Source organism: Amblyomma maculatum, chromosome 11 (assembly GCF_055883805.1).
Source record: "Amblyomma maculatum isolate TAMU_Amacu chromosome 11, ASM5588380v1, whole genome shotgun sequence".
NCBI classification, from domain to species: Eukaryota; Metazoa; Arthropoda; class Arachnida; order Ixodida; family Ixodidae; genus Amblyomma; species Amblyomma maculatum.
This window is the reverse complement of record NC_139354.1, coordinates 64,034,952-64,059,743: the sequence shown is the minus strand read 5'-3', so window position 1 is coordinate 64,059,743 and position 24,792 is coordinate 64,034,952. Positions and strand designations below refer to the sequence as shown.

General features: G+C 46.6%; 2 protein-coding genes across 2 annotated transcripts in view; one reads left to right on the top strand and one right to left on the bottom strand.

Annotated features, from left to right (window-relative positions):
• The window catches only part of LOC146173978 (venom metalloproteinase Antarease-like), a 121,026-nt gene that overhangs the window by 81,020 nt on the left and 15,214 nt on the right, over positions 1-24,792 (bottom strand). The window lies entirely within an intron of this gene.
• Positions 11,297-18,780, top strand: LOC146173979 (uncharacterized). The gene is made up of 5 exons (XM_084584841.1): positions 11,297-11,564; positions 13,207-13,347; positions 14,965-15,053; positions 17,943-18,162; positions 18,410-18,780. Exons 2-5 carry the CDS (start codon positions 13,302-13,304, stop codon positions 18,490-18,492), a joined length of 438 nt encoding a protein of 145 aa, XP_084440967.1. The 5' UTR covers positions 11,297-11,564; positions 13,207-13,301; the 3' UTR covers positions 18,493-18,780.

Sequence of the window (24,792 nt, the reverse complement as noted above, 5' to 3'; positions counted from 1 at the left end):
AAGAAAGCAAACTGGTTATCTGAAGAGGCTTTGCAAATAGCTGAGGAAAGGAGGATGGCAAAAGTTATGGGGAAAAGAGAAAGATACAAGGTTCTCAATGCGGATTTTCAGAAAATAGCAAGGAGAGATAAGAATGCCTTCCTGAACATACAGTGCCAAGCAGTTGAGGGCAACAGCCAATTAAGGAACACAAGAGCTCTGTATGAGACAATCAAAGATATCAAAGGAAGCTTCTGTGCTAAGCTGGGCGTGATAAAGGACAAACAAGTCAAGGACATCACTGAAGCCTCAGAGATAAAGAAGAGGTGGCAGGAATACACAGAAGAACTGGACAAGAAGGACCCGAATGTGCAAACCCAACATAAGACGGTTGTGATTACTGATCTCGAGCCGGGCATCCTGAAGAGTGAAGTTGAATGGGCCTTAGCCAGCCTTGCTAAGAACAAAGCTAGCGGAATTGATGGCATTCCAGCTGAGTTGCTTCAAAACCTCAACCATGACGCTGTTAACATTCTTCATACATTTGTCAGAAGATTTGGACAACCCTGCAGTAGCCACAGGATTGGAGGCGGTCAGTTTACATCCCCATTCCAAAGAAAGGCGTGCCAAAGATTGTTCCAACTACCGCACGATCGCGCATATTTCGCATGCTAGCAAGGTGATGTTGAAAATCCTCCAAAGAAGGCTGCAGCAGTATGTGGATCGGGAGCTCCCGGACGTGCAAGCTGGGTTTCGCAAGGGCAGAGGAACTAGAGATCAAATTGCCAACCTTCGCTGGGTCATGGAAAAAGCAAGAGAATTCCAGAAACCCATCTACTTCTGCTTTATCGATTATGCGAAAGCGTTTGACTGCGTAGATCACAGCACATTGTGGCAAGCTCTCCAGGATTTGGGAGTTATAATTCACATCTGTCTCCTCAGGAACCTGTATGAAGGAAAAGAGGCCACAGTCAGAACTGGGCATGGTCTTACTGATGGGTTTCCGATTGAGAAATTAGTGAGGCAAGGCTGCATACTGATGCCCTGCCTATTTAACCTATATGCCGAGTGCATCATGAGGAAGGCCGGTCTGGACGAGTCTTCAGCTGGAGTGAAGATTGCTGGAAAACGTATCAACAACCTTAGAAATGCGGATGATACCACTTTAATGCAGAAAGTGAAAGTGAAGTGGAACTGAAGAGACTTCTTATGCGCGTACAAGAAGAGAGTGAGAAGTTTGGGCTCAAACTGAACATTAAAAAGACAAAGATCATGGCGTCTTGCCCTATCAAGTCCTGGAGCATCAATGGACAAGAAGTGGAAGCTGTGACAAGTTTTCTCTTCTTGGGCTCCAAGATTACCTCGGAAAGAGACTGCAGCCATGAAATTAGGAGACGTCTGCTTCTGGGAAAGAGAGCAATGGTTAGCCTTGACCGCCTAGTAAATAGCAGATACATTAGACTGCCAACCAAGATCCGTATAACTCGTGCTATGGTCTTTCCAGTTGTGATGTATGGATGCGAGAGTTGGACTGTGAAAAAGGCTGACAGCCGAAGAATTGACGCGTTTGTATTGCGGTGCTGGCGAAGACTCTTGAGAGTTCCTTGGACTGCCAGAAGATCAAATCATCGATATTGTCGACCATAAACCCTGACTGCTCATTGGAGGGTCAAATTCTAAAGTTAAAGCTCAGCTACTTTGGTTATCTGATGAGAAGAGAGGAGTCGCTGCAGAAAGATTTGATGTTGGGAAAGGTTGAGGGTCGCCGGAGAAGGGGTAGCCAGCGAACGCGATGGTTAGATGGCATCCTCGAGGCGCTGCAAATGAAGTTATGTGATGTTAGGAAGATAGTGAGAGACCGGAAAGCGTGGCGTGATATGGTCCATAGGGCCACGAAGAGTCGGATACGACTGAACGACTGAACTGAACTGAACTGAGACGCAGAGATAAAGCTGTGGATTCACGTCAGCACATTGAATATACCTACTCTAAAGCACGACAAATTATTTCGTTTCATTTCAGACCGAGAAACACCCCCACTCCCCCCCCTCCCCCCAAAAAAAAGTGCGGCCTTCGTGGTAGGCTGTGAGTGCTAGCTTTAAATATTTCACAAAGCTCATGTTCACTGAAGTACGAGAAACAGCATGTATAGCCAAGGATGGTTCAACCTCCGATGTTTATACAGCGTGGGCATGTCACTAATGCCTATGTTATTAAAGACCAAATTATACAAAAACTTTGAAGTGAAGCATTACAGAAGAAATACACTAGGAATGAATACTTAAAATATTTTACGTTGTTTTCAAAATGCCTAATTTGCCTTCGTGATATCACTAGTACTTTGCTATGCAGATTTTGGATCGGATATATATTTCTCAAAACCTTCTTTCTTATGCAGTAACCTTGAAAATTATTTTGTCGCCATCACGTAGTTGAAGCAAGTGCGCCCTTCGATCAGACAGACGAAAACAAATGATTCTATGTATTCTATACTTTCTTTCGCGCATATAAAACTCGACTTGCACAAATATAGCTGTTGGAATTCGATTACATCTATTGATGTCAAATCAACCACATTACGTACAATATTTTGGACGGAAATTAGCAGAACGGCGGCGGCTACAAACAATCCTGCCCATTTAAAGCATAAGGGCGTCACATCTGAACGCAGCAATTAATCGCCCCAGCGGCTATACTGTCAAGAATAAAAATGTCCGATGATCCGAAAAAATATTGCAGACCGTCCTTGACTTCCTGCAGTACAGGTCAACATCAAATTCTAGCGAATGGTCTAGAGAAAAGAGCGAAGACATTAATAAGGGCCAATAATTGCAAGACAGACCACTACTGATGTAGTCGATATAAATTATTTGAAATGCACAATTTTATACCTTGATTACTCCTGAACATTAAAAATATTGAAAAATTGCACCTACTTACCAAATCTTGAAATAGCTAGTATTAGAGCTATCCTTAACATAGGTACTGATGGCAGTAAATATGTGCTCTTGACAGGCTTTATGTATATACCCTTCATGAAGGTCGAAATAAAAGAGTCTAAATATGTAGCTATATTGTATTCTATTAGGAGGCGTAAAGTTGAGTTTATGGCCTGAAAGAAGCGAATGATCATGCAGCTCACTGCGTGTTACTCTAGATAATTTGCATGTTATTTCCTTACGCACTGATCTGCCCGCGTGACGGACAACTAACTACCCGTAGCATGCACGAATGACAAACCATGTTTAGTGCTAGATATTATATACCCTGAAAGCGTTGAGCGGAGAGCTTTTTTCTACGTCAATAAAACCTAATAGATGGTTTCTGAACAATAACCCTTTGACATCATACCATGCGGAAAAATTTACCACCGCAATATTGGTACAAGATCCTTTGAAAGTTCCAAGTCCACATATTTTAAACATCCAACCTCAAAATCTCATACAAAAATTCTAAATATTTTCCTGGTAATAAGTACTATGGTCTCCAGAGATATGACGTCTTAGCAGTTGTCATAAAATTTTGATATTTCATGATTCTGGGAAGATTACATTCTTGTCTATATGACGTCTTATAACGAGGTTGTAATTGGGAGAAAAAATAATTAAGTACACTATGTCAACGCAGCAAGAGACTGTTCTTATTGTGGAATGAAAATTCATTATTTTGCAGCTGCTGTTCTTCGTGAAACTTTCATTTTTGGCAAATAGGTCTGAGCTGAGCTTAGCGAACATTGAAAAGTTACCAATTGTACACATCCGAGGGTCTCTTAGATACCTCTCAGAGGAGAATGACGAAAGCCTACTCTACCTCTCGTATCGTTTGCGTATCGTCTCTTGCCTTTTATCCGCGTTCGTTGCAGTGTTACATATAAATACAATTGCTTTATAGGAAAGGAGAAGCGCAGTATCTGACGCCTTCCCCGACAAGGAAAGCAGCAAGTTGCGCTAGCAGGAGATGGTTCATATGACCCGTATTCTGACTGGTTTCCCTTTTGTAGCAGTTGCGACTGAAGGAACAAGGAAACGCGGGCAGCCCCGCCGGGGTGGTGCAGTGCTAAGACGCCCGACTACTGTGCAGGAGTACCCGGGTTCGAACCCGACCTCGGTGGCTGCGTTTTGATGGAGGCGAAACGAAGAGGCGTCCGTGTGCTGTGCGATGTCAACGTACGTTAAAGCGCTAACCGCATGAGGCTACAATGCGCGGCGACATGCCGCGCAACGCCGTCGCGCGACGGGCTGAGGGCCGCCAAAGCATTGCCGCTCGTCGCCGTCGCTCGGTTTCTGGGTTTTTACAAAAATTCGCGTGTCGCCCGGAAGCAGCTCGCGAGGCAGCCAATCGCAAAGGGCTTTAGGGTGCTCAACTTCCGTTCTGGCTTTTTTTTTTCTTTTCATTGCGTGTGAAATTAGTTTTCCTAGTCCGGTTTGGGCGAAGAACCTGGTGCCTCCACGCGCTCACTTCGTCTAATCCGTGTATATATATGAGTGCATCGAGATAATTCAATAAAAGATTGGAAGGGTAATAAAAGAAAGAAAAAGGTTAGCGTGGCTTGATAATGTTAATTTCCGAAAGGAGCAGGAGAAAGTCGCTGTTGCAATGCAAGTCGGCATTGCAGTGTATAGTAGCGCACCGCTGCGTTGTGACCCTTTAAAATACGATGCGTTACAAGAAATTTCATCAGTGTTTTATCGTACTTCATGCTGTTTAGTATTAAAAATGGGATATAGCGTGATTGCATTCCCCTTTACTGAATGACGAGGCGGCGGTAACAGAGCAACGCTGAAAACGCGCCTCTGTCGCTGAGCGCCGTCGCTCCGTGCGGTATGCACCAGCGACAACAACAGGCGTTGGCGGCGGCGTCGCGCGACGGATCGCTAGGGATTGTCGCCTCATGCGGTTACCGCTTAAAGATCCCCAGGTGGTCGAAATTACTCCGTAGCCCTCCACTACGGCTCCTCTTTTTCTCTTTCCACTTTCACTCCCACCTTCCTCCCTTCCCTTACGGCGCGGTTGCGGTGTCCACAGAAAACAAGTGAGACAGTTATTGCGCATTTCCCTTCCTATAAAAAAATAAATCAGGAAACGCGGGCCTGCTACTGGCTCCGTAGCTGAGCCACATCCTATGCCTCGTGCGGAAAGAAGAGAAAATAGAGAAGAAAGAAAAAGAAAAGTGGGAGAAAGACACGCGTCGTAACCGCCGTCGTCCCCGACCGCAACGGTAGCGGGTGCAATGACGGCCTACAACAGATAAAATATGGTGGCAGGCTAGCCCCAGCCACGAGCGGCAGTGACCTACTTGTCCCAGCCTCGTAGGGACAGGAACAACCACTCCCTTCTGTAGCAGTTTAAGAACGTACATACCAAGCATACACCAACTTTAGCAAACCAGCAAGTTGCGCTAGCAGGAGATAGTTCATGACTTCAAGAACTTTATGCGACAATACCCTTTGAGAGCCCCGCCGGGGTAATGCAGTGGTACGACGCCGGACCAGTGGGCAGGAGTACCCGGGTTCGAACCCGACCTCGGAGGAGGAGGAAGAACATTTATTTCCGCCGAATATGGTGCAGCAGCCACCTCCGGTTCCGCACGCAGGCGTCCGGGGAGGCAGTCTGTCGCACCGCGGCCAGAGGACACCCGGCCTCGTCTAGGAGAAGAGGTCTTCAGCCTCGGCCGCCAGGCGGACGGCGAATCGCTGCGTTTTTTCGTCGGAGCTTCTTAGCGTGGTCTCCCATTCATCGCTAGTTTTAATCGCGTTGCTCCCTGGGGCACGAACGCATCTCCATATTATATGATCTAATGTTGCCACGTGGCCGCAAAATTAACAAATTTCGGTTTCTGCACCGTCTCTCTTCCGCCCTCTGGCACCCGTCCAACTCCTCCACAGGGGCGAAAAGAAATTTCGAGCTTGGAGTCTTCTCCAGTCGTACGATTCCTTTTTACTCAGGGATTAACCGGTGGCGGATATATCCTCCGGTCTTTCTTCAGTTGTCGGTTACATCCCTAAAGGTACCAATAGATTCTTTGGTTTTAGATGTTGTGGAGGCGTCCGCAGCACCCCGAGGTAGCGAGGAGCGGGCGAGCATGTGGGCAGCCTCGTTGCCGGCGAGACTGGCGTGTGCTGGGGTCCAGATTACGGTCACGCTTTCGGCGAGAGCCTTGCTAAAATTTCTTACCGCCGCTTTGCTATCGCTGATGACGTGTTTCATGCCTGGTCGTGCAATGACAATGGCTATTGCAATCACCTCCGCCTCTACCTGCGGTAGATCTCTGTTTCTTTCTATCCCTATGGCGATCCCAGTGTCTAATAGGGCGACGGAGGTTACGTCGCCTTCTTTCCCGATCGCTGCATCGGTGTAGGCGACCGATCCCGGCGGGAGTTTGTCCAATTTGTTAGCGAGGTGCTTAGCTCTGCTTTTCCTCCTCCCCTCGTCGTGTACGGGGTGCATGTTCTTCGGTATGGGCGAGACGTATAGATGCTTTCTGATTTCTCGATCTATGCTTTCTCTGACACTTTCACCTTCCCAGGGCGCTAGTAGGTTTACCCAGTCGAGGATTTGCTTACCCGCCACCGTTCCTGCGAGTCGCTCTCTCTGGGACAGCCTGACCGCCGCAGCCAGCTCTTTCCACTCATTATGCAACCCATTTTCTCTAGAATGTCGTTGGAAGTAGTTATGGGGAGTCCTAGAGCGCACTTCGTGCATCTCTTAATTATGGTGTTTAATTTGTGTTCTTCGGTCTTGTTGATATTTAGGAATGGAGTCGCGTAGCACATTCTGCTCGTGACAAACGCTTGTACGAGTCTGAGTCTACTACCCTCTGTGAGACCACTCCTTCTGTTGAACGTCTTCTTAAATACTCTGACTACTGTTGTGACGCATGAACACGTGCTTATTTACCGAGATACCAGCTAAGCCACTGTTAACGACAGTAGCTGCGGTGACGTGGCCAGCCAACGGCTATAAATACTAACCTTGAATAAAGCTTGCCCGTTCTTCGCCAACCACTTCTCGATTCACTTCAGTGGCGACGAGGCTGCCCACAGCCGGGCACTGTCTGCTCCATGGCGGCCCACGGCGGACCGCCGGGTTTCGATGAAACGGAAGACAGTTGGGAAGCCTATCAGGTGCGTCTGGAATCTTATTTTGAAGCTTACGGAATCGATGACTCGAAGAAACTACGGGCTCTTCTAACGGCAGCTTTAAGTACAGCAACAGTCGGCATAATAACGGGACGTTGCGCGCCGGTCAAGATTCAAGAGCTAGCCTACGAGCAGCTGGTTCTGCTGCTGACTGAGCATTTCGCGCCGCAAGGCAATGAAATTGCGGAGTCGTACAAGTTCTTCACAAGACGCCAGCGTCCGGACGAAACAATGAAGGACTTTATTGCCGAAATTCGGAAGCAAGCCTGTAGGTGCAACTTTGGCGATGCAAGGGACAGGATGTTACGAGACAGACTTGTTTGCGGTCTGCGTGACACCGGCGTTCAGCGGAAACTCTTGTCAAAAGCTTCGCTAACGCTGAAAGAAGCCGAGGATATAGCGTTAGCGGCAGAGATGGCAGCCCTTAACGTGGACCACATGGATAAGACAAATGATCATGGCAATATTAATGCCGTGAGGAGCAAGCAGCAGGGCCAACCGTATTGCCACAAAACTGGTACGCACACGGCATCTAAACCAAGCCCAGGTGACGCTTGCCCGTGTTGCGTTAGCACTGAGCACAAGGCAGGGAAGTGCAAGTTTCGCCGGGCGAAGTGTTTTCGCTGCCGACGGAAAGGGCACCTAGCTAAAATGTGCGCGTTGAAACACCCAGGAGTGGCACTTTGTGAAGAGCATTCCTCGTCAAGTGACGGCAACGAACTTTGTCTACTTAGTTTGTACACTGCGTCTGTTAACTTGACCACGCCCATTATTCGCACATTCCGTTGTAGCGGGATTCCGATCAAGATGCAAGTAGACACAGGCTCGCCGGTCACCATCATCACGTGGAAAACCTACTGCAAGCATCGGCATGCCTGGCCTGCGCTACTCAAGATGTCTTTGCAGTTGTCCTGCTTCCTCGGCAAGCTCCCCGTGAAGGGCCAGCTCAAGCTTCCTGTCTCGTACGCGGGAAAAACCTTGGAAGCGACGCTGACCGTGCTGCAGTGCGCTGGCCCGGACTTTTGCGGACGTGACATCATCAGCGCATTTGAGCATAGCGGAAGACCCGTCCTCAGCATTGCCAGCGATGCAACCTCTGGTGAGCAAGATTTGTCGCACCAACCTTCCGTTAGCGCACTGTTAGAAGAGTTCAGTGATTTGTTTACGCCAGGTCTAGGGCGCATTAACGGTCCCACAGTTCATCTGCGGTTGCATGAAAATGCGAAACCGCGTTTCTGCAAAGCTCGTTCTGTGCCATATACAATGCGGGAGCAAGTGTCTAATGAAATAGACCGGCTTGTTAAAGATGGCATTCTCTCGCCTATCGACAGTGCGGATTGGGCCACGCCTCTGGTTCCCGTGATCAAGAAGAATGGTTCCATTCGGTTGTCTGGTGATTTTAAGGTGACCGCAAACTCTGCATGCGTTACGGAGCAGTACCCATTGCCGAAAATACGGGTTATTTTCGCCAACCTAAACGGTGGTGAAGTCTTCAGCACTATCGACTTGAAAGATGCTTGCAATCAGTTGCCGCTTGATGAGGAAACCAGGAAGCTTTTGGTCGTAAACACCCCGAAAGGCCTGTTTTGCTTCAATCGACTTCCGTTTGGTGCAGCCTCTGCTCCTGCAATTTTTCAGAGACGTATGGAAGGCATCCCGCAAGGCATTCCGGCGTTCAAGTTTACCTGGACGACATAGTAGTCGCGGAAAAACACGGGAACTCTGACACACTGCGTGAAGTTTTCAGGCGTTTCCGGCAGCATGGTGTGAAGTTGCATCCCCAGAAATGCAAGTTTCGGCAAGCAGAAGTTGAATTTCTGGGGCATCGTATAAGCGCGGACGGGGTGTTACCTAAGGCAGATAACACTGCCGCCATAGCAAAGATGCCGAAGCCAACGTGCGTTGCGGAACTGCGGGCATTCTTGGGGTTTGTAACCTATTACCACGCATTTCTGGGAAATTTGGCTATGGTTCTGGAGCCGCTGCATGAACTACTAAGAAAGAACGCACGCTGGAAGTGGGGGGCGAGACAAGATAACGCTTTCCGGACAACGAAGCGGCTGCTAGAGGAAGCAAAGTTCTTGACACACTACTATCCAAGTAAGCCCCTTTTCTTGGAAACCGATGCATCATCGAGTGGCGTTGGCGCCGTACTATACCACAGAATAAATGGGCAAGATCTACCAATCGGGTTCCGATCGCGAACTCTTTCAGCTGCTGAGCGCAATTACGCGCAGATTGAAAGAGAGGCATTGGCGGTAGTATTTGGTGTTACAAAGTTCCGGGAATATCTGCTCGGGAATCAGTTCACGCTCGTCACTGATCACAGACTTCTCGTGAGCCTTTTCAGCCCCGACAAGCCCGTTCCAGCCATGGCCGCTGCACGGATTCAGCGTTCGTCTCTCCTGCTGAGCGCCTACAACTACAAAATTCAGTACAAACCAGGGAAAGCACTGATTCCTGCCGATACCCTTAGCCGTTTGCCTGTGCGGGAGAAGCAAAACGCTAAGATTGCAGAAGATGATGCGCGTGAGTACGTTCTTCTAACAGATCACCTAAATTCTGGTCCGCTCTCAGCGAGTGATTTGGCCACCCTTATGAAAATCGAATTTTCCTTTTTACTTCCTTTGTTTTTCCTTTTTGCTTCCTGTACAGCCTTCCTATAGACTTTTCCTTTCTTTTGACTAAAGGAAGTTTCCTTTGAGCTCACCTTGTTGAGACTTTCCTTTCTTTTGACAGAAGGAAGCTCATTTTTAAACTGGCTCTCTTTGGCAATATCAATAATGACCTTCCTTTGTTTTTCCTCAAGTAAAGAGAAAGTTCTCTTTACTCTTTATGCATCATACCTTCTTTTTTTTTTGTTCTTAAGCGAAAACATACGAAGCTCATTTTTCTTTTCAGCTAGACTTCTCGTTTTTTTTCTTTCATTAGTATCCCTTGCACTTTTTTAACTTCTCAACTTTTTTGAATAAACCAATTATACATTTATCAAAATATACAAAATCGCATTCGTTTCTTTGTTATGCAAGTAAACATCATTTTAATTTTCTTTTTCATTTGATATTAAATCCCTGCTTTTTTTTTTCACGCGCTAGATCTTATTTTTAGCGCAAGTTTCTTCTTAGTCGCCACACAAGGACCAATAATATTCACCACCTTCCTTCCTTTGTCCTTAAGTGTAAAGATAACTTTCTTTTCATTCATTTCTTGTGCTTATTTTTGTGCGTGTGGCATTACTTGGTCTATTTCTTGCCCCTCTGATTTTTTTAAGATAAAATATAATACATTCAAGAATTTTCATACATGTTAAAGAATGCCAGGTGGTTCTAATTCATCGCTTTCGCAGCCCGCTGGTTCGATGGCGATGCATGCGCGAGACGGCATGTACATACATACATCCGTGACCGCTGCTTCAGCACTCTGACACGGTACGCAACAAAGCTCGGCGCAGGGCTGGCAGGGTTCGTCAGTATTTGCGTCGGCATTGCAGCCTGGCAACTCTTGGCTCGCAGCGACGCCAAGGGCGACGCTGTTAGCAAGCGCGGCCTGCTTCCGTCGTGATTTAGTGCACTTCGGTACGGCGCGACGTTGACGTCGCGCAAGTACGCTTTTACCGTGGTGGCATTTCCAGTGCGTTCGACGGGTAGGCGGTTACCGCAGCACCATCGATAACGGCTTCAAAAGCCTGCAGTTAAATGCACTTCACGATGTGCCTAGTACCGGATGTCACATTGTTCACGAAAGTCAAGCTTGTTTACCTCCTATCACAGTTTAAAGACCAGCAATTAATACGTCAGCGACGTCGGTACGTCGGTACCACCACGCACAGAAGCCCCCGCAGCCGAGGTTACGAATACGCCAGTAAAACCAACGTTCTCACGGCGAGTAAAACGGTAAAACCAATGAAGATTGACATGCACCACAAGAATTCCGCTGCAAAAAAAAAAAGGGCGCTGCAGCTGCTTGTGGCAATAATTTGCTTAAATTATTTTGTGTTTTGTTACGCATCACATATTACTACTAAAAAAAAACAAACGTTTAAGGTTGTTTATAAATTATAAGTTTTATTTTGAAAGTTTGTGAAGTTTGCAAAAATGCATTTAAAAGTTTGCAATGGCGCTTGAGACTCTAGCGCTATCGTTTTCGTGAAAACAGCCGGCGGCATGCTTCACTATGTGTTTCATGACCGTAGAAAGTTGATTGTTCGCGTTCGTTGTGTTCGTCGTGTTTTCTTTACGTGAGTAGTGCAAATGGCCGATCATGTCTTGGTTAAATGGGCGACCGCTCAGAAGTGGGACGTATACCCTGTAAGAAACCTACAATCAAAAGAACTGCAGGCGAAACTGATGGATAATCCCAAATACTGGAAGATTATTCCAAACCAAGGAGTACTACATGCCCAGTGGAAGGAGGGGTCGTACTCTCCTACGTTCATTCTCAGAGTGGGTAAGTAGTCAAACGTCTCTTGTCTCTTTTCGTATTCGTGTCTTGATAATGTTTACCTGTGAAACACCTTCCTTTGCTACTCGCGGTGAGTCGCGTCGCGAAGTAGTTTACATGCCCGCATTACGACCGCATTGTGTTAACCGGCAGGTGACAGTAGTGCACATGGTGAAAGAGGTAGACAGTTGATTCCGGGAATTGCGTGAAATTAAAACAAAAATGCATAATGAACTGAATTTGCGGAAATAAGAAGTAGAATAAACGCGGCTGCTGTCGTTACGTGGACCTGATTCTCCCTGTTTACACAGCAAATGGCAATTCTCGGTGTTTCGTGTTAACAGGAGTAGGCTTCCCAATTTGGGCTCTATATAAAAAAAAAAAAAAAAAAAAAAAAACACCCTGCCCGCATCGTCGTTTCGGAACGGTGCGGCATGGAGAATGGCAGCTCCTTGATTATTGAAGCTGATTTAGAATAAGTTTTAAAGATGCCCAGGGTGCTCGTTCCGAGACAATTGGTAGTGTAGCAGCGAAACGGACGCTTTCACAGCTGCAGGCGACTTAAGTTTAAGCAGAAAAAAGCGCCTAACGTGTTGTCGCATTCATTTACTTTCATATTCATTTGTTTGTTTCTTTTTATTGAAGCGTCAAACATGCTTCCTTTCTTCGCTACCAGCCATTCCTCAGATTTCGCGCAGAGAGAGAAAACTTTATTAAAAAAAGTGAAAAAAAAAAGTGTGTGTGGTGGGGAGGCAGTGTGTGGAGTCTCCATTCTAAGACTCCAGTGGCCTGGGCTGCCGCTTTTGCCTGAGTTACCAGCCTACGCTGGGTTGCTAGGTCAGAGCATAGCAAAGCAAGCAGTGATATCAGTTACCAACAGCATAATGCTGCAATGATTTTTAGCTGCCTATGTAAAAGTTGCTCCCAGTGCATGGGGTACGGCCAACAGGTGGAAGGGCACCGCTCTCTCCACTTCATTTTCAATGCTGCCGTTGCACTTTGCCACTACTTCTGGATGAGGCTACCTGCCACGGGATCGCATGCTCCCTTTCATAAAGCTCACGACTGTACATGGGTACAATCCCAGCATTCATGGCCGCATTTCAGTGGAGGTGAAATGCAAGTTGACTGTGTACTGTATGATGTCATTTGCACATTAAAAAACCCCAGGTGAGCCCACCACTACGGCATCCCTCATCGCTATAGCTTAAGTCGCTTTGGGACATAAAACACCATGAACCTACCATAAAGCAGAGTGGCTATGTTTTACGGTATGCGTGGGAGCTCAAACTGTTTTTCTGGAAATGCATCCTTTGTTTTGTCCACTACTGCTCAAGTGGGCATTCTGCCCACTTGAGCAGTAGTGATGCTGGATGGTGTCAGCTCGCAGTTAAACATTACCATTTCCTTTTCTGTGCCAAGGTTTGCTCAAGGGCTAATGTTCCTCCTTAAGAAGTGTTGCTTTGAACCCTAAACAGTGTCCATGCTACGTTTCTCTTGTCAGTGGTCTTCATTTGGTCACTATTTTGCTAATCTCATGTGTGGAACCAGATATCTGCACAATGCGTTATACTGAATAATTTTTGTATGATGCATTTGAGTGCCAATACAATTTAGTGAATAGACCTTGCCACATGTCGTTTTGCAGGAAAGCTGCAGCTGTGACAAAATGTCTAAGCCAACAGATGCAAAAAAGAGAGTCCTGGAGCTTGAGGATGAAGTGGGGTCTGCAAAAAAAAAAGAATGAAGAAATATAAGGCCGCAAGAGATGAAGCACGTCAGATGCTTGGTATGTGATCGCTTTTTTCTGAAGCCATTGGAATGCTGATCTCCATTGCCATGAGACTGAAATTATTTGCTGTGCCACCAGATGCTACGTAAAGCATAACAAATTCAAGTGCTAACTCTTAAATGAATAAGACCTCTTGGTCTGTAGCATGTCCTAGTAAAAGCACCAGTAAGATTATGTTGCTGCAATAAGGTTCCCCCTACACTGAGGATTAGGATTGGTGTTCCTCCTGTAGTTGTCTTTGCGACACATTATAGGTGGTGTACAGTAGCGCTCAGCTACACCGTGGCGCTGCTGCATGACGCCACCAACCACCATGCTTGTAGTGCACGTAGCAGATGAACTGCTGCCACTCCTGCTCTGCAAGCATGCTTTGTTTGTGTTACAGTGACTTGCGTGTCACATGTCATTGCTTGGGATCGGCATGCATCTGAGATTGAGCCTGTTGTCGTATGTGATAGCTGCATGAAAATGCATGGTAAACAAATGCCACTCAAGGTGAGCACCTGTGCTGATTTGTGCTGCTCAAGCCGATGCCTTAAAACGGGCGCGGGATTGATTTCCTTTCTATTCTGGAGTGGTCGGTGACAACAACGCTCCAGTGAACCCGGAGAGCTGCATTAGGTTCAAACACATTCACGGGGTGTAAGTTGTAGCCAGATGGCTGCGGCAGGTCTGTGGTGCTCTTGCATTACTGTGGATGGCGTATCTGAATGGAACCCTTGATTCCCTCAGATTTTAACCTCAGAGTCTCCTGCAAATGATGAGGTGCATCTAGAATGAGCGCAGGAGGGACAGCAAAAAATCTAAATTTGTATGAAATTATCATATGTGGCCTCGTCCTGTCTTGGACCTTGGAATCCTTATGGCATGCGCTTCATTTTCCTGTGCCATTTTGGTCACTTAGGTGGTGTTTTTTTTTTTTTTTTCACAACAGGAAATTTATACTTGTCCAAGCTCGGCACCTGGCTCAGCAATCTGCCTAACTTAACTCGGTCACTACACCATGTTAGCAAATGTCGACACGAAAGACAGACACGAGATAGGTGAAGCATGGGCTATCGAGTATCAGCTACACACTCGAGTGTCAGCTTTTGTCCAAATGTATGGCGTATTGCTGCCGCCATACATGTATATTGCATGCTGACCTCTTCAAGGCCCTTGCTACCGACAAACTGTTTCAGGGATGTGATCTGACTAACTTCTGTTAAAGCACTCACAGCTATCTCGGCATCATCATTCGCACCCATGAATTCATTCTAAGCAATATCAGCACCCGTCAGTTGCACTGTAGTTACAACGTCCTCCGCAGTTAATTCAATCCAGGCATTTCCACAGCGAACAAAGAGATCAGAAGTGGGATGTCAGCATTGGCTTCATCAATTGCTATCAGCATCCCCTATATTATGTACCGCTGATAGGGCGCCTTGAGTGCGTGAGTGATGCCAGTGTCTAGCAGCTAAATTTTGAATGGCGCATTTGGTGACAGAAAAGGGTTGGTCATGCAGTCAAGGGCAAAGAAAAGGCTTTTCTCCTGTGGTGAATGTTACATGGGCTGCTGCTGCTAGTGATGAAATAGTATGTTTTGTTCCAGCTTTCCTTTTTTGTTTTTTTCAGATGTTGCTGAGCTGGTCAATCAGCTGACGGAATCCGTTAATAATGCTGCGTGTACAACTCAAGCAGTTGTACTGCCAACCGAGGCTCAGGTTAGTTGCTTTAGTCTAGTGTCTGCATGGTTGTGCTCATTACTGCCTTTCTCGATGAAACATTTTTAAGGGTCACACAAGAACTTGGTTCTAGCTTTATGATAGCACTGCCACAAGTCATGCACTTCCATTGAGAAGTGTGCAGGGATAGGGAAACGAGGAGCTCATTATCCATGTGAATGAAGTCAGCAGTCACTGAATTCAAAGATAGGCAAGAAGCAATGCTCTTTATGATTGGTTGGCTCTTAGGGTTTAATGTCCAAAGCGACTCAGGCTATGAGAGATACTGTAGTGCAAGGCTCTGGAAATTTCGACCACCTGGGGTGCTTTAACGTGCACCGACAACACAGAGCACACGGGCACCTTGCGTTTCGGCTCCACTGAAAAGCGGCTGCCCTGGCTGGGATGCTGTTTATGAGGCTGGGCTCACAGACTGCATAATTAGTAGCATTATGATATTTTTAAATGAATGTCAATTTGATAGAAACGACAAAAGACAGACAGGGCTATTTTCTTAAATTCGTCAAAACAACCATGAAAAAAAATCCCAACTGCTTCCTTTCATTTTAGTGACTGTTACTTCATTCGTGTGTATATTGATTTGGAAGAGTTTTTGTGAAAGCTGTAGTGATCGGAAGTGCAAGGTTACTTTTGTTTACGCTTCCTGTTGAGCATACTTCGCTTGGGCTATAGCAAAGCCCTTTTCATCAGAAAAGAGATTTCCATTAGCTTGTTTAATATTCAGCAATTTCTTAGGTTATCGATCTCGGAAGGCCATCTTTTTGCACTACAACTCGAATGACGCAGCTGGTGCTCCTCTAATCAGTCATTTTAGCGACTTGGGCCAGTCATCATGGTATTCAAGCTAATGTGCATATAATCCACTTGCACCTGACAGCCACCTGCAATGTCACTCTGGCAAGTCAAAGGCAATTAACCACCATGGTATTGCCAGGAGGGTCTCCTTTGAGAAGGAGTTGTGGCTTCTTAAGCTGATCCAACAATAGTTCAATTTCACTTTAACCCCTTGAGCACTATTATTTCGAGATTTCTAGCTAAAATTGCTTAAAATTACGATATCGTTAAAGGCCCCATTACATGAAAATTTGTTGTCTGTGTTGTGAGTGAAACATCAAGAGCATGGCGCTGGCAAGTGGCATGGCCGAACACACATTCTTCGATGATTTGTGTGGCTTAACGAGACCACATGATATCCAAAAGTTAGGAGGAGCTGCTAACTCCGGTCGTTCATTTGAGGTGGGAAGGTGAAATACGAATCAACATTCCAGTGCTCTTCAATGCTGAGTCAGGCTTGCTACACCTAGGCTACGCAATGTTGATACAGCTTTGTTAAAGCAGGGCTTTATATGTTGGGTGGTAGCCTACACTGGTCGCATCATACCCTTAAAGGCGGAGCTTAAGTGTCCCTTTAGTTTTTATTTTACTGCTGGTTTCTATTGGTAGTGTAATAAAAAAGGAGGTATCCGAGACAAAAATATTTGAACCAGAAACTAAGTCAAATGAGCGCAGTGAAGTTTATTGCTCATTACGTGAAAAATCAACTGCCCGCCAATAAGCAGCAATCTAGTCGAGTAACATATAGCGAGGTAACTGGAAATGTTTTACAAGGGACGACCAAGAATGGAAGCCCAGGGGGTTTCATCGGAATGTTGTCAATTTTCATCCATTGACACAGAACTCGCAATAGTATCGTCTGAGCTGTCATCATCTTCGTCGGAAGAACTACTCATGTCATCACTGTCGTCTTCACTTCCCATAACAATGCAAAAATTGGTGTCTGAGCCATCTTCGGATGGCGAGGATGGCAACGAAGAAAAGCTTCTTTCCCGCGATGACGGGCCAACAGTGCATGCATTGCCTCTACCAGGCACCATTTTTCTCATTAAGGCTGCTTAAAAGGCTTTCAAGCGGTAGAACAAAAAGCAGTTAACGGGTCAGTGGTGCCATCTGTCAAATGGCGCATGACCTAAGCCTTAGGTGAGTACAGAGGAGCGCTGTACTCACCTAAAACTCTCAGGGCGAGGATCTATCCTGCAAGGACAAGCACTCGTCCAAAATGGCTTGAGGGCATCTTTGCAAGGACGAGCTGCTTGTCCAAAGCGCTTGAGGGGTTAAATTATGAAAGCTACCTGTGCAAGCTGGAAACTAAATGTTGCCTCAAAGTAGCACATACAGAGCAGGGAGTGCATGCTTTTGCTAAACCTTCATTGGCAGTTTTTTTTAATTGGTTGAGCTTCTGATGTACGAAAAGGATGTTAGTATTTTTAAACAGGAGGTGACAATGTGGGCACTGTGCTCTGTCTAAACTGGCTTTTAATGGCCTTTGCAATGTTAATGATGAGTAAATCCCTTTATTTTCTGACTTAAAATCTGTTGTTTTTTTTTATTGTTGAAATGCAAGCATAAATTAGGTCGTTAAAAAATATCTTATTTCTTGTTTTTTCTTCTGCTATAGCAATGCACTATTAGCGCACAATCCTTTACGGGGCATTATGTGCCCTCTTTTTGGCTAGTTACTTTAAATACATATTACACAATTGTCAGGTTACACTAATAAAAATGTTAAAAGATGTTTGGCCTGATTCAAAATTAGATCAAAACACCGCTCGCGAAGGTGTCAAAAACATCCAATAGTTTTCGTATGCCTTCATTGTTGTACATGTTAAAGTACGGCTTCTTGAATGTGTATTTTTACTTGCAAACAAATGACCTTAATTATGCATTTTGGGATTTCTTTGAATGTTCCTAAGCTGGTCTAAGTTTTTTGTTGGTTATAAAGCCCCTTCATTTTCTTATTGCATATCAAGGAATATTGTTGTTGGTTACAATACTGGTCATAGTACTAATATTTGCTTTTTGTTCTTGCAGGTGCACATTGGCAGCAATATTATGGTAAATCAGCAGTTGATTGACCGCATGAAACTCAGTGCGGGCAATCAAGCAACAAAGTTTGCATGTAACTTGGTGCGGGTTGTGTTCTCACCCGAAGAACTGGAAGAAAGCTCACTCTATGGCCGTGTCTGCAATGCCCGCAAGGAACAAGCTCCAAAAAAGGCACTGGGCTGCCCAAAATTGGATGCTGTTATCTGTAAGTCCTCGAGCTCATAGCCTGTGCATGTGATGCAAGAGCATTCTGCAATATTGTCCAAACAGCTGACTTTTCAGTGATGGTCAGGGCCATAATGCTTGCCTTAATGCATAATGCTGTGGTGCCTGCATGGCGCTCACACTGTCAGTGCTCTGTATATTTAATTTACAAAAGCTAAGGAAGGCTGGATGGACTCTAGCTTGTTCATTGCAGTCATGCTTCTAATGTTTTTTTTTTCTTTTTGCAGCCTACACCTGCTTGCTCAATGGAGTACTAGCCAAGGTGGTCACCGGCAGTTGCGCAAGTTTGCACTGGGATTGTGGACAGTGACCCAATTTTTTGTCGCAGGGTCTTCGAAAGCAGGCCTAATTGCAAGGCCTAAACAGAGGAAGTACATCTATTCAAATAAATATAAGCTCATACAAACAAATGTTTCAGTCTGAACCTACTTCCTTCGAACATCCACCAAATATCCCATAGTCATCATTCCTTCGAACTTCCTTTGAACCAATAATTGGCCACTGCCTGTGAACTCAACTCAAACTGACAACGGTCTGTTCCCTGGGAGCTCAAAGGAAATTCACAGGAAATTCACAGGATGGTCAGAGAAATTTAATTCACTGTGAATTCAAAATCAGTAGCCAATTCTCAGTTCAGAGGAAGTTGCTTCCTTCTGACTTTTTTGAGTTCACATTGAACTCAAAGGATGTTCCCATTTTTATAAGGGCAAGATGACGGGCAGTGATAGCGACCTCGCGCAAGTCCGCCAATACATTCACAATGGCTGGCCACGATACTGGCAGCCCAGTCAGGAGCCATTACGCGCATATATGCACAGGAAGGACGAACTGACTTGCAGCCATGGAATTGTATACTGGGGTCATCGTGCGGTAATTCCGACGGCTGCGAGGCTACCAATGTTGCGTATGCTGCACGACGGGCATCAAGGTATAACGGCCATGAAGAACTTGGCTCGGTCTGTATTCTGGTATCCAAGACTCGATCGGGACATTGAGAAGCTTGTAAACGCATGCTCAACATGCATAGAATGCGGCAGCATGCCCGCGGCCCAACAACCCGTTCCTTGGCCGAAAACGGCTGATCTTTTCCGCCTGATCTTTTAATTTCTTAATCAGGCTTTTGTTACTACCCCTGCGGTTGATAATGATACCTAATATTCTAATTTCATCTACTTTCGGGACTTCGTTTCCGTTGACTTTAATTTTGATATCTGGAGTTATCTTCCCACTACTTCTGGTCATTACCAGGAGCTCCGATTTTTCTGGCGAACAGCATAGACCTACGCCCTCTGCGTGATTTCTGATTATATCTGCTGCCTCTTGGAGCCTGGATGTAATGTACGAGTCTTTCCCTTCGCACATCCAGACGGTCACATCGTCCGCGTAGATGCTTAGTTTTAAGTCATCGAGATGGCCAAGCTTACTGGGGAGCTTCCTCATTACGATGTTAAAAAGGAAAGGTGAGAGCACAGCCCCCTGCGGAGTGCCTCTGTTACCCAGCGGGAACTCCTCCGAACATAAGCCCTGAAAGCTGATGATCGCCGTCCGGTCTCGCAGGAATGATCTAATGTAGTTGAAGGTTTTTTCGCCTACTCTAAGCTCAGCGAGCCCGTCGAGAATGGCGTCGTGGCTGACGTTGTCAAAAGCTTTTTCAAGGTCTAAGCCTAGAATAGCTTTCGTATTTTTTTTCCTGAAGTCTCTGACAACATCGTTATGTAGTCTGAGCATAGTATCTTGCGTACAAAGGCCGGGCCTGAATCCGACCAATTCAGCTGGCCACGCATCATTCTCTTCGGTGTATTTGGTTAGCCTCCTCTGAATAACTTTCTCAAGTAGTTTGCCTACGCAGGATGTTAGTGACATTGGGCGGAGATTCTCCAAGCCCGGTGGTTTTCCCTGCTTGTGGATTAGGGTGATCTTAGCCCTCTTCCACTCTTGGGGTACTTGACCACTCTCCCCTACCTGATTTAAATATTTGGTTAGGGCATTGATCGATTCGTCGTCCAAATGTGCGAGCATCTTGTTATTATCGAGGTCCGGCCCGGGGGCAGAGCGTCTTTTTAGGCCGTGCAGCTCCGCTCTGACTTCTGCCACTGTTATGGACGCGTCAAGCTCGCTGTTCGCCGGTCCGTTGTAATCTCTATAATGCGCTGTGGCGGGTGGAGCTACGTACGTGGACTTGAGCTTGTCAATGAGCTGTTTGTCCGTACCCTTAAAGTTATACCTCGCCTTGACCTGTTCTATGTTGGCGGCCGTTTTGGACTTACTGGGGTCTATCAGGAACCTGAGCAGTTGCCAGGCCTTGGCCCCATTAATGGTGCCCTCCATCTCGTCGCATTTGTTATCCCAACGTTGCGACTCGAGTTTCCGGGCGTATTTTTCTATTGCGACGTTGTGTCTGGCTATCTCTCTCCTGAGATTGCGGTTCCACTTTTGCTTTTTGAGCTTTTTCGTTAGCTCTTCTTTCTTTTTGAACTTGCCGAATAGCCTGCTATCCATCGCCTCATGCAGAGCTTCGCCTTTAATTTCTTCGGTGGCCTCATTGACATGGGTAATTAATTGGGCGGCCCAATTTTGAATGCACTCTATATCTTCAATTTCTTCCCGTTCTCTGATCTGTCTGAATTTATCCCAATCCACTTGGGTTTCCGTCCGATACACAGCGGGCTTAACGCTCACTTTCCTACTTAGTTCTATCTCTAGCACGTAGTGGTCGCTACCTAGATCCTGATGCTTGTTCGTCCGTTTGACTATGCCAGTTCTATGGCAGAGAGTCAAGTCCGGGTTTGTGTCCGGTGACACACTGTTGCCCACCCTCGTCGGGCATCTAATTTCGTTAGCGATGTAGAGGTTTGACTCACTGATATCTTCCAACAGCGTGTGACCCTTCGGGCTGCTGGTCGTGTAACCCCATTCTCGATGTCTGGCATTAAAATCGCTGGCTATTATTAGTGGGTTCTTACCTGCCAGGCTAATCGCTCTCTTAAATATCGGGCCAAACCTCGCCTTCGTGCACTTCGGGGAGCTGTATACATTGAGTAGAAATATGCTGCCTCTGTTCTTTTTACCAGTCAGGATTTCCACAAAGACCGTTTCGGTCTCCCTGTTGCCTACTTCGTGCTGGACGACAGCGACATTCTTTTTGACGTGCGTCACGACCTGTGTTTTACTTCCCTTCCCGCTATCGTAGCGTTTGTACCCCGCAAGCTTCCATACACCTCGCGTTTCCTGCAGAGCCATTGCCAAAGGCTGTGTTCTGGCTAGCTACGTACTGTTGCAAGAGCCATCGCTTCATTGACAACGACCGGCAATTCCATTGCCAAATTTTAGACGTTTTGGGATCCATTATGATTAGATATTGTATACCCGATGCGTTGCAAAGGGCTTGAAGCATCGTTTCTAGCACTCCAAATCTCGCCTCGAGTTTCTTATTCAGGTTCAATTTGAAGTCTATGATTTCATCCATGACTAATTTTCTAAATGCCACGTGCTTTCTGGCTTGTCCAATTACACTAGTGTCGTCTGATGTACGTTTCGCGGGTCTAGCCTGATCGATATCCATTTCATCTGAGTCGTCACTGTCCCTGCCACAATTGCTCTCGCTTGCCTCCCCGGGGCCCCGTATGACGGGCGGCCTGAGCATCGGAGGTGCCGGTGCAGGTATAGATTTTGCCTCTTTTAACTCTTTAATTACCTCGACTAGGGATTTGAGGGTTTCTTTAACCTCTTTGATGTCTTCTTTAATGATTCTGATATCTTTGCTATGCTCGGCTTGAGTTTGTTGTAATTCCGAAAGTTCCAAGTTTTTTTCCTTGGAGACCCCGCTAGCGAAGCTGACCGACTTACCGCCTGTGTTAACTTCTTCATTCGTCTTTGCTTGTCCGGCCGGCGTCTCCCCGGGCTTCGGCCTGTGGTTCTTGTCGTCCTTGGGTGGCGGTGGTTGTGGCGGCCCCCTGTTCTTGCTCTTGGATCTGGGCTCATCTCTGGTGAAGGATGCGCTGGAGTCTCTCGCACGGCCCGTTGTGCCCGCGGCGTCGCCTCTTCCTCTCGATCTGCCCCGGGTTTGCGTTGGCTCTTGCTGCTTGTTTTGAGCCTGGATGGCTTCTTTCTCTGCTTGTCGAACTTTGAGAATGTGCGGGGTCCGGTACATGCTTCTGCAGCGGTTGTGCCCCAGGGGGTGGCAGCCGCCGCACAGTAGGCATTGCGGCTCGCAATCTTGTTCGTGCCCCTCCGGTGGATTAAGCATTCTGCACCCTCGGCATCGAGGGCTGGTGGGGTCCGGGCAGACGTCCGACCGATGTCCTAGGTTGCCGCATGCGTAACACACATCGAATTTCTTTTTGTAGAGGTTGCACCGGTATAGCAATCCGTTGAACCACACCTCTCGCGGGACTTCTTGGTCTTTGAAAATGATGAGCACGGTTTTGGACTTTTTCCCGAGCCTCTTCGCTCCATTATAGCCAGGGTTATCTCTGAGTCCCTGCCGAATTTTCTCCTCCGTGACGTCCAGCGGAACGTCGTATATGACGCCCTTGCCGCCCTCCGGCATGGCCGCGTGAGCAGTTGCGTCTATCTCAACTGGCCCGATTTTTATGGTCGTAATTTGCTCGTACTGCTTCGCCCTGCCGAGCTCCGGGGTCATAATTAGTAGGGACTGATTCTTCGGGTTGGCGATGAATCTGTCTTCCCCGTTCAGGTTGAGGCCTGCGTTTCGATGGAGGCGAAACGAAGAGGCGTCGTGTGCTGTGCGATGTCAGCGCACGTTTGAGATCCCCAGGTGGTCGAAATTACTCCGTAGCCCTCCCCTACGGCTCATCTGTCTCCCTTTCCACTTTCACTCTCACCCTCCTCCCTTCCCTTGAGGTGTCCACAGAAAACAAGTGAGACAGTTACCGCGCCTTTCCCTTTCTATAAACGAATCCTACAATACCCTTTGAGAAGTCATGGAGGGAACAGGACATATGCAGATAATCAGATAATTTTACGGGATATAGCGAACAAACAAACGCGAAATAAGAATAAAAGACTATATGATCACTTAGGCTAGGAAAAGGAATGTTGATGTACGCAGCAGCAAATATTGAATAAGTCAGGTATAAAATTTACACCTTGTAAATTGTACAGAACACTGACACATCTAATTTCCGGGGTGGCGCAGTGGTTACGGCGCTCGACTACTGTTCTCAACGACGCCGGATCGAATCCCAGCTTTTCGATAGAGGCGAAAAGGAAGGCGCCCGTGTACTGTGCATGGTCAGCGTATGGTTAAGAACCCGAGTTGGGCAAAATTTCTGGAGTCCTCCACTACGCGTCTCTCATAGCCTGAGTTGGGACGTTAACCCTGCAAACCAAACCAAACCATCATAGTTTAAAAAACGATTTTTCTTATTTGTCTTTTATGAGCGTATTGTGGAACAAGAAGCTAGTTTATTCAAACACTTGCTCGGTACTTTGTTGGCCTGTATCCTTACTGTGTGATTGATCTTGTTTATGCATGATATGCGACTAGGCCTGCCGATTGTCGACTGCTAACATGAGCTTTGTGTACTTCGCAATAAACCAAAATGATTGACCAAAATATAAATTTTGCAAGCAATGACAGCTTTCTGGAGGTGTTATTGGGAGAAAAAATAAAACGTACACTACGTCAATGCAGCAACAAAGCGGCATAAAAATTCAATATTTTCCAGCTGCTGTTCTCGGTTAAACTTTCACCTTTGGCAAAAAGTTCTGCTTTGAGCTTAGTGAAGTATGAAATTATACAAATCGTAAAAATTGGAGGGTCTCTTAGACACAACTAAGGGAAAATAGCTGAAGGCTACTCTTGCTCTCGTATCATTTGCATCTAATCCCTTGCCTCTTATCGGTGTTCTTGCAGTGCTACATATAATTATAACTGGTTTATAGGTAAGGAAAGGCGCAGTATCTCTCGGATTTTGTCCAGCAAGTGTTTGGATGGTACACCATCTCTCCTGTTGCGCGTCGCTTCGCGCTGCGCGTTTAGGTGTGGGATTGCAGATGACAGGAACACTAGACAAGGACACAACTCACAGAATCTCGCGGAATATGTGAAATCTCGCGCACAGATCACATGTGCAACACTTGCTCACAGGATTTAGTTCTACGAGCCTAAAACGGCTTTCGCCTTTAAAGGGAAGCTGAAGCGGTTTTCAAATTGCATGAAATGCTGTGGTTAGGAAGAAAAGACCTCGAAAATCATGTGTGTAAATTTTTTCTCGATTCTGTCCGTTAGAACAGCCGCAATCGCCTTTTAAAAACCCGCCGCGGGCACGCCCCCGTTGCCTCCGGAAGCGCCGGGTTGGGGGATGGCAAAATTGGAGAGCTGGCGGAAGTGACGCCATTCACGGGGAGCCGGCCGGCCGTCCTGCCCGTCCCGCATTGCTTGCTCCGCTGCGTCTCGCGCTTTGGCGTGGCGAACGATGATTCAACGTAATCCTTTGCTAGTGCCGTTTGTTTTTTCTTGTACGAGCGTTCTGTGTGGAGTGGGTGTAGCGACAAGTGGCCATCATGCCGTCGTTCTGCGCAGCATTCGGCTGCGCGAACACTGGCGGCCGGGACGATGTGGTGTTTCACACGTTTCCAAAGGACA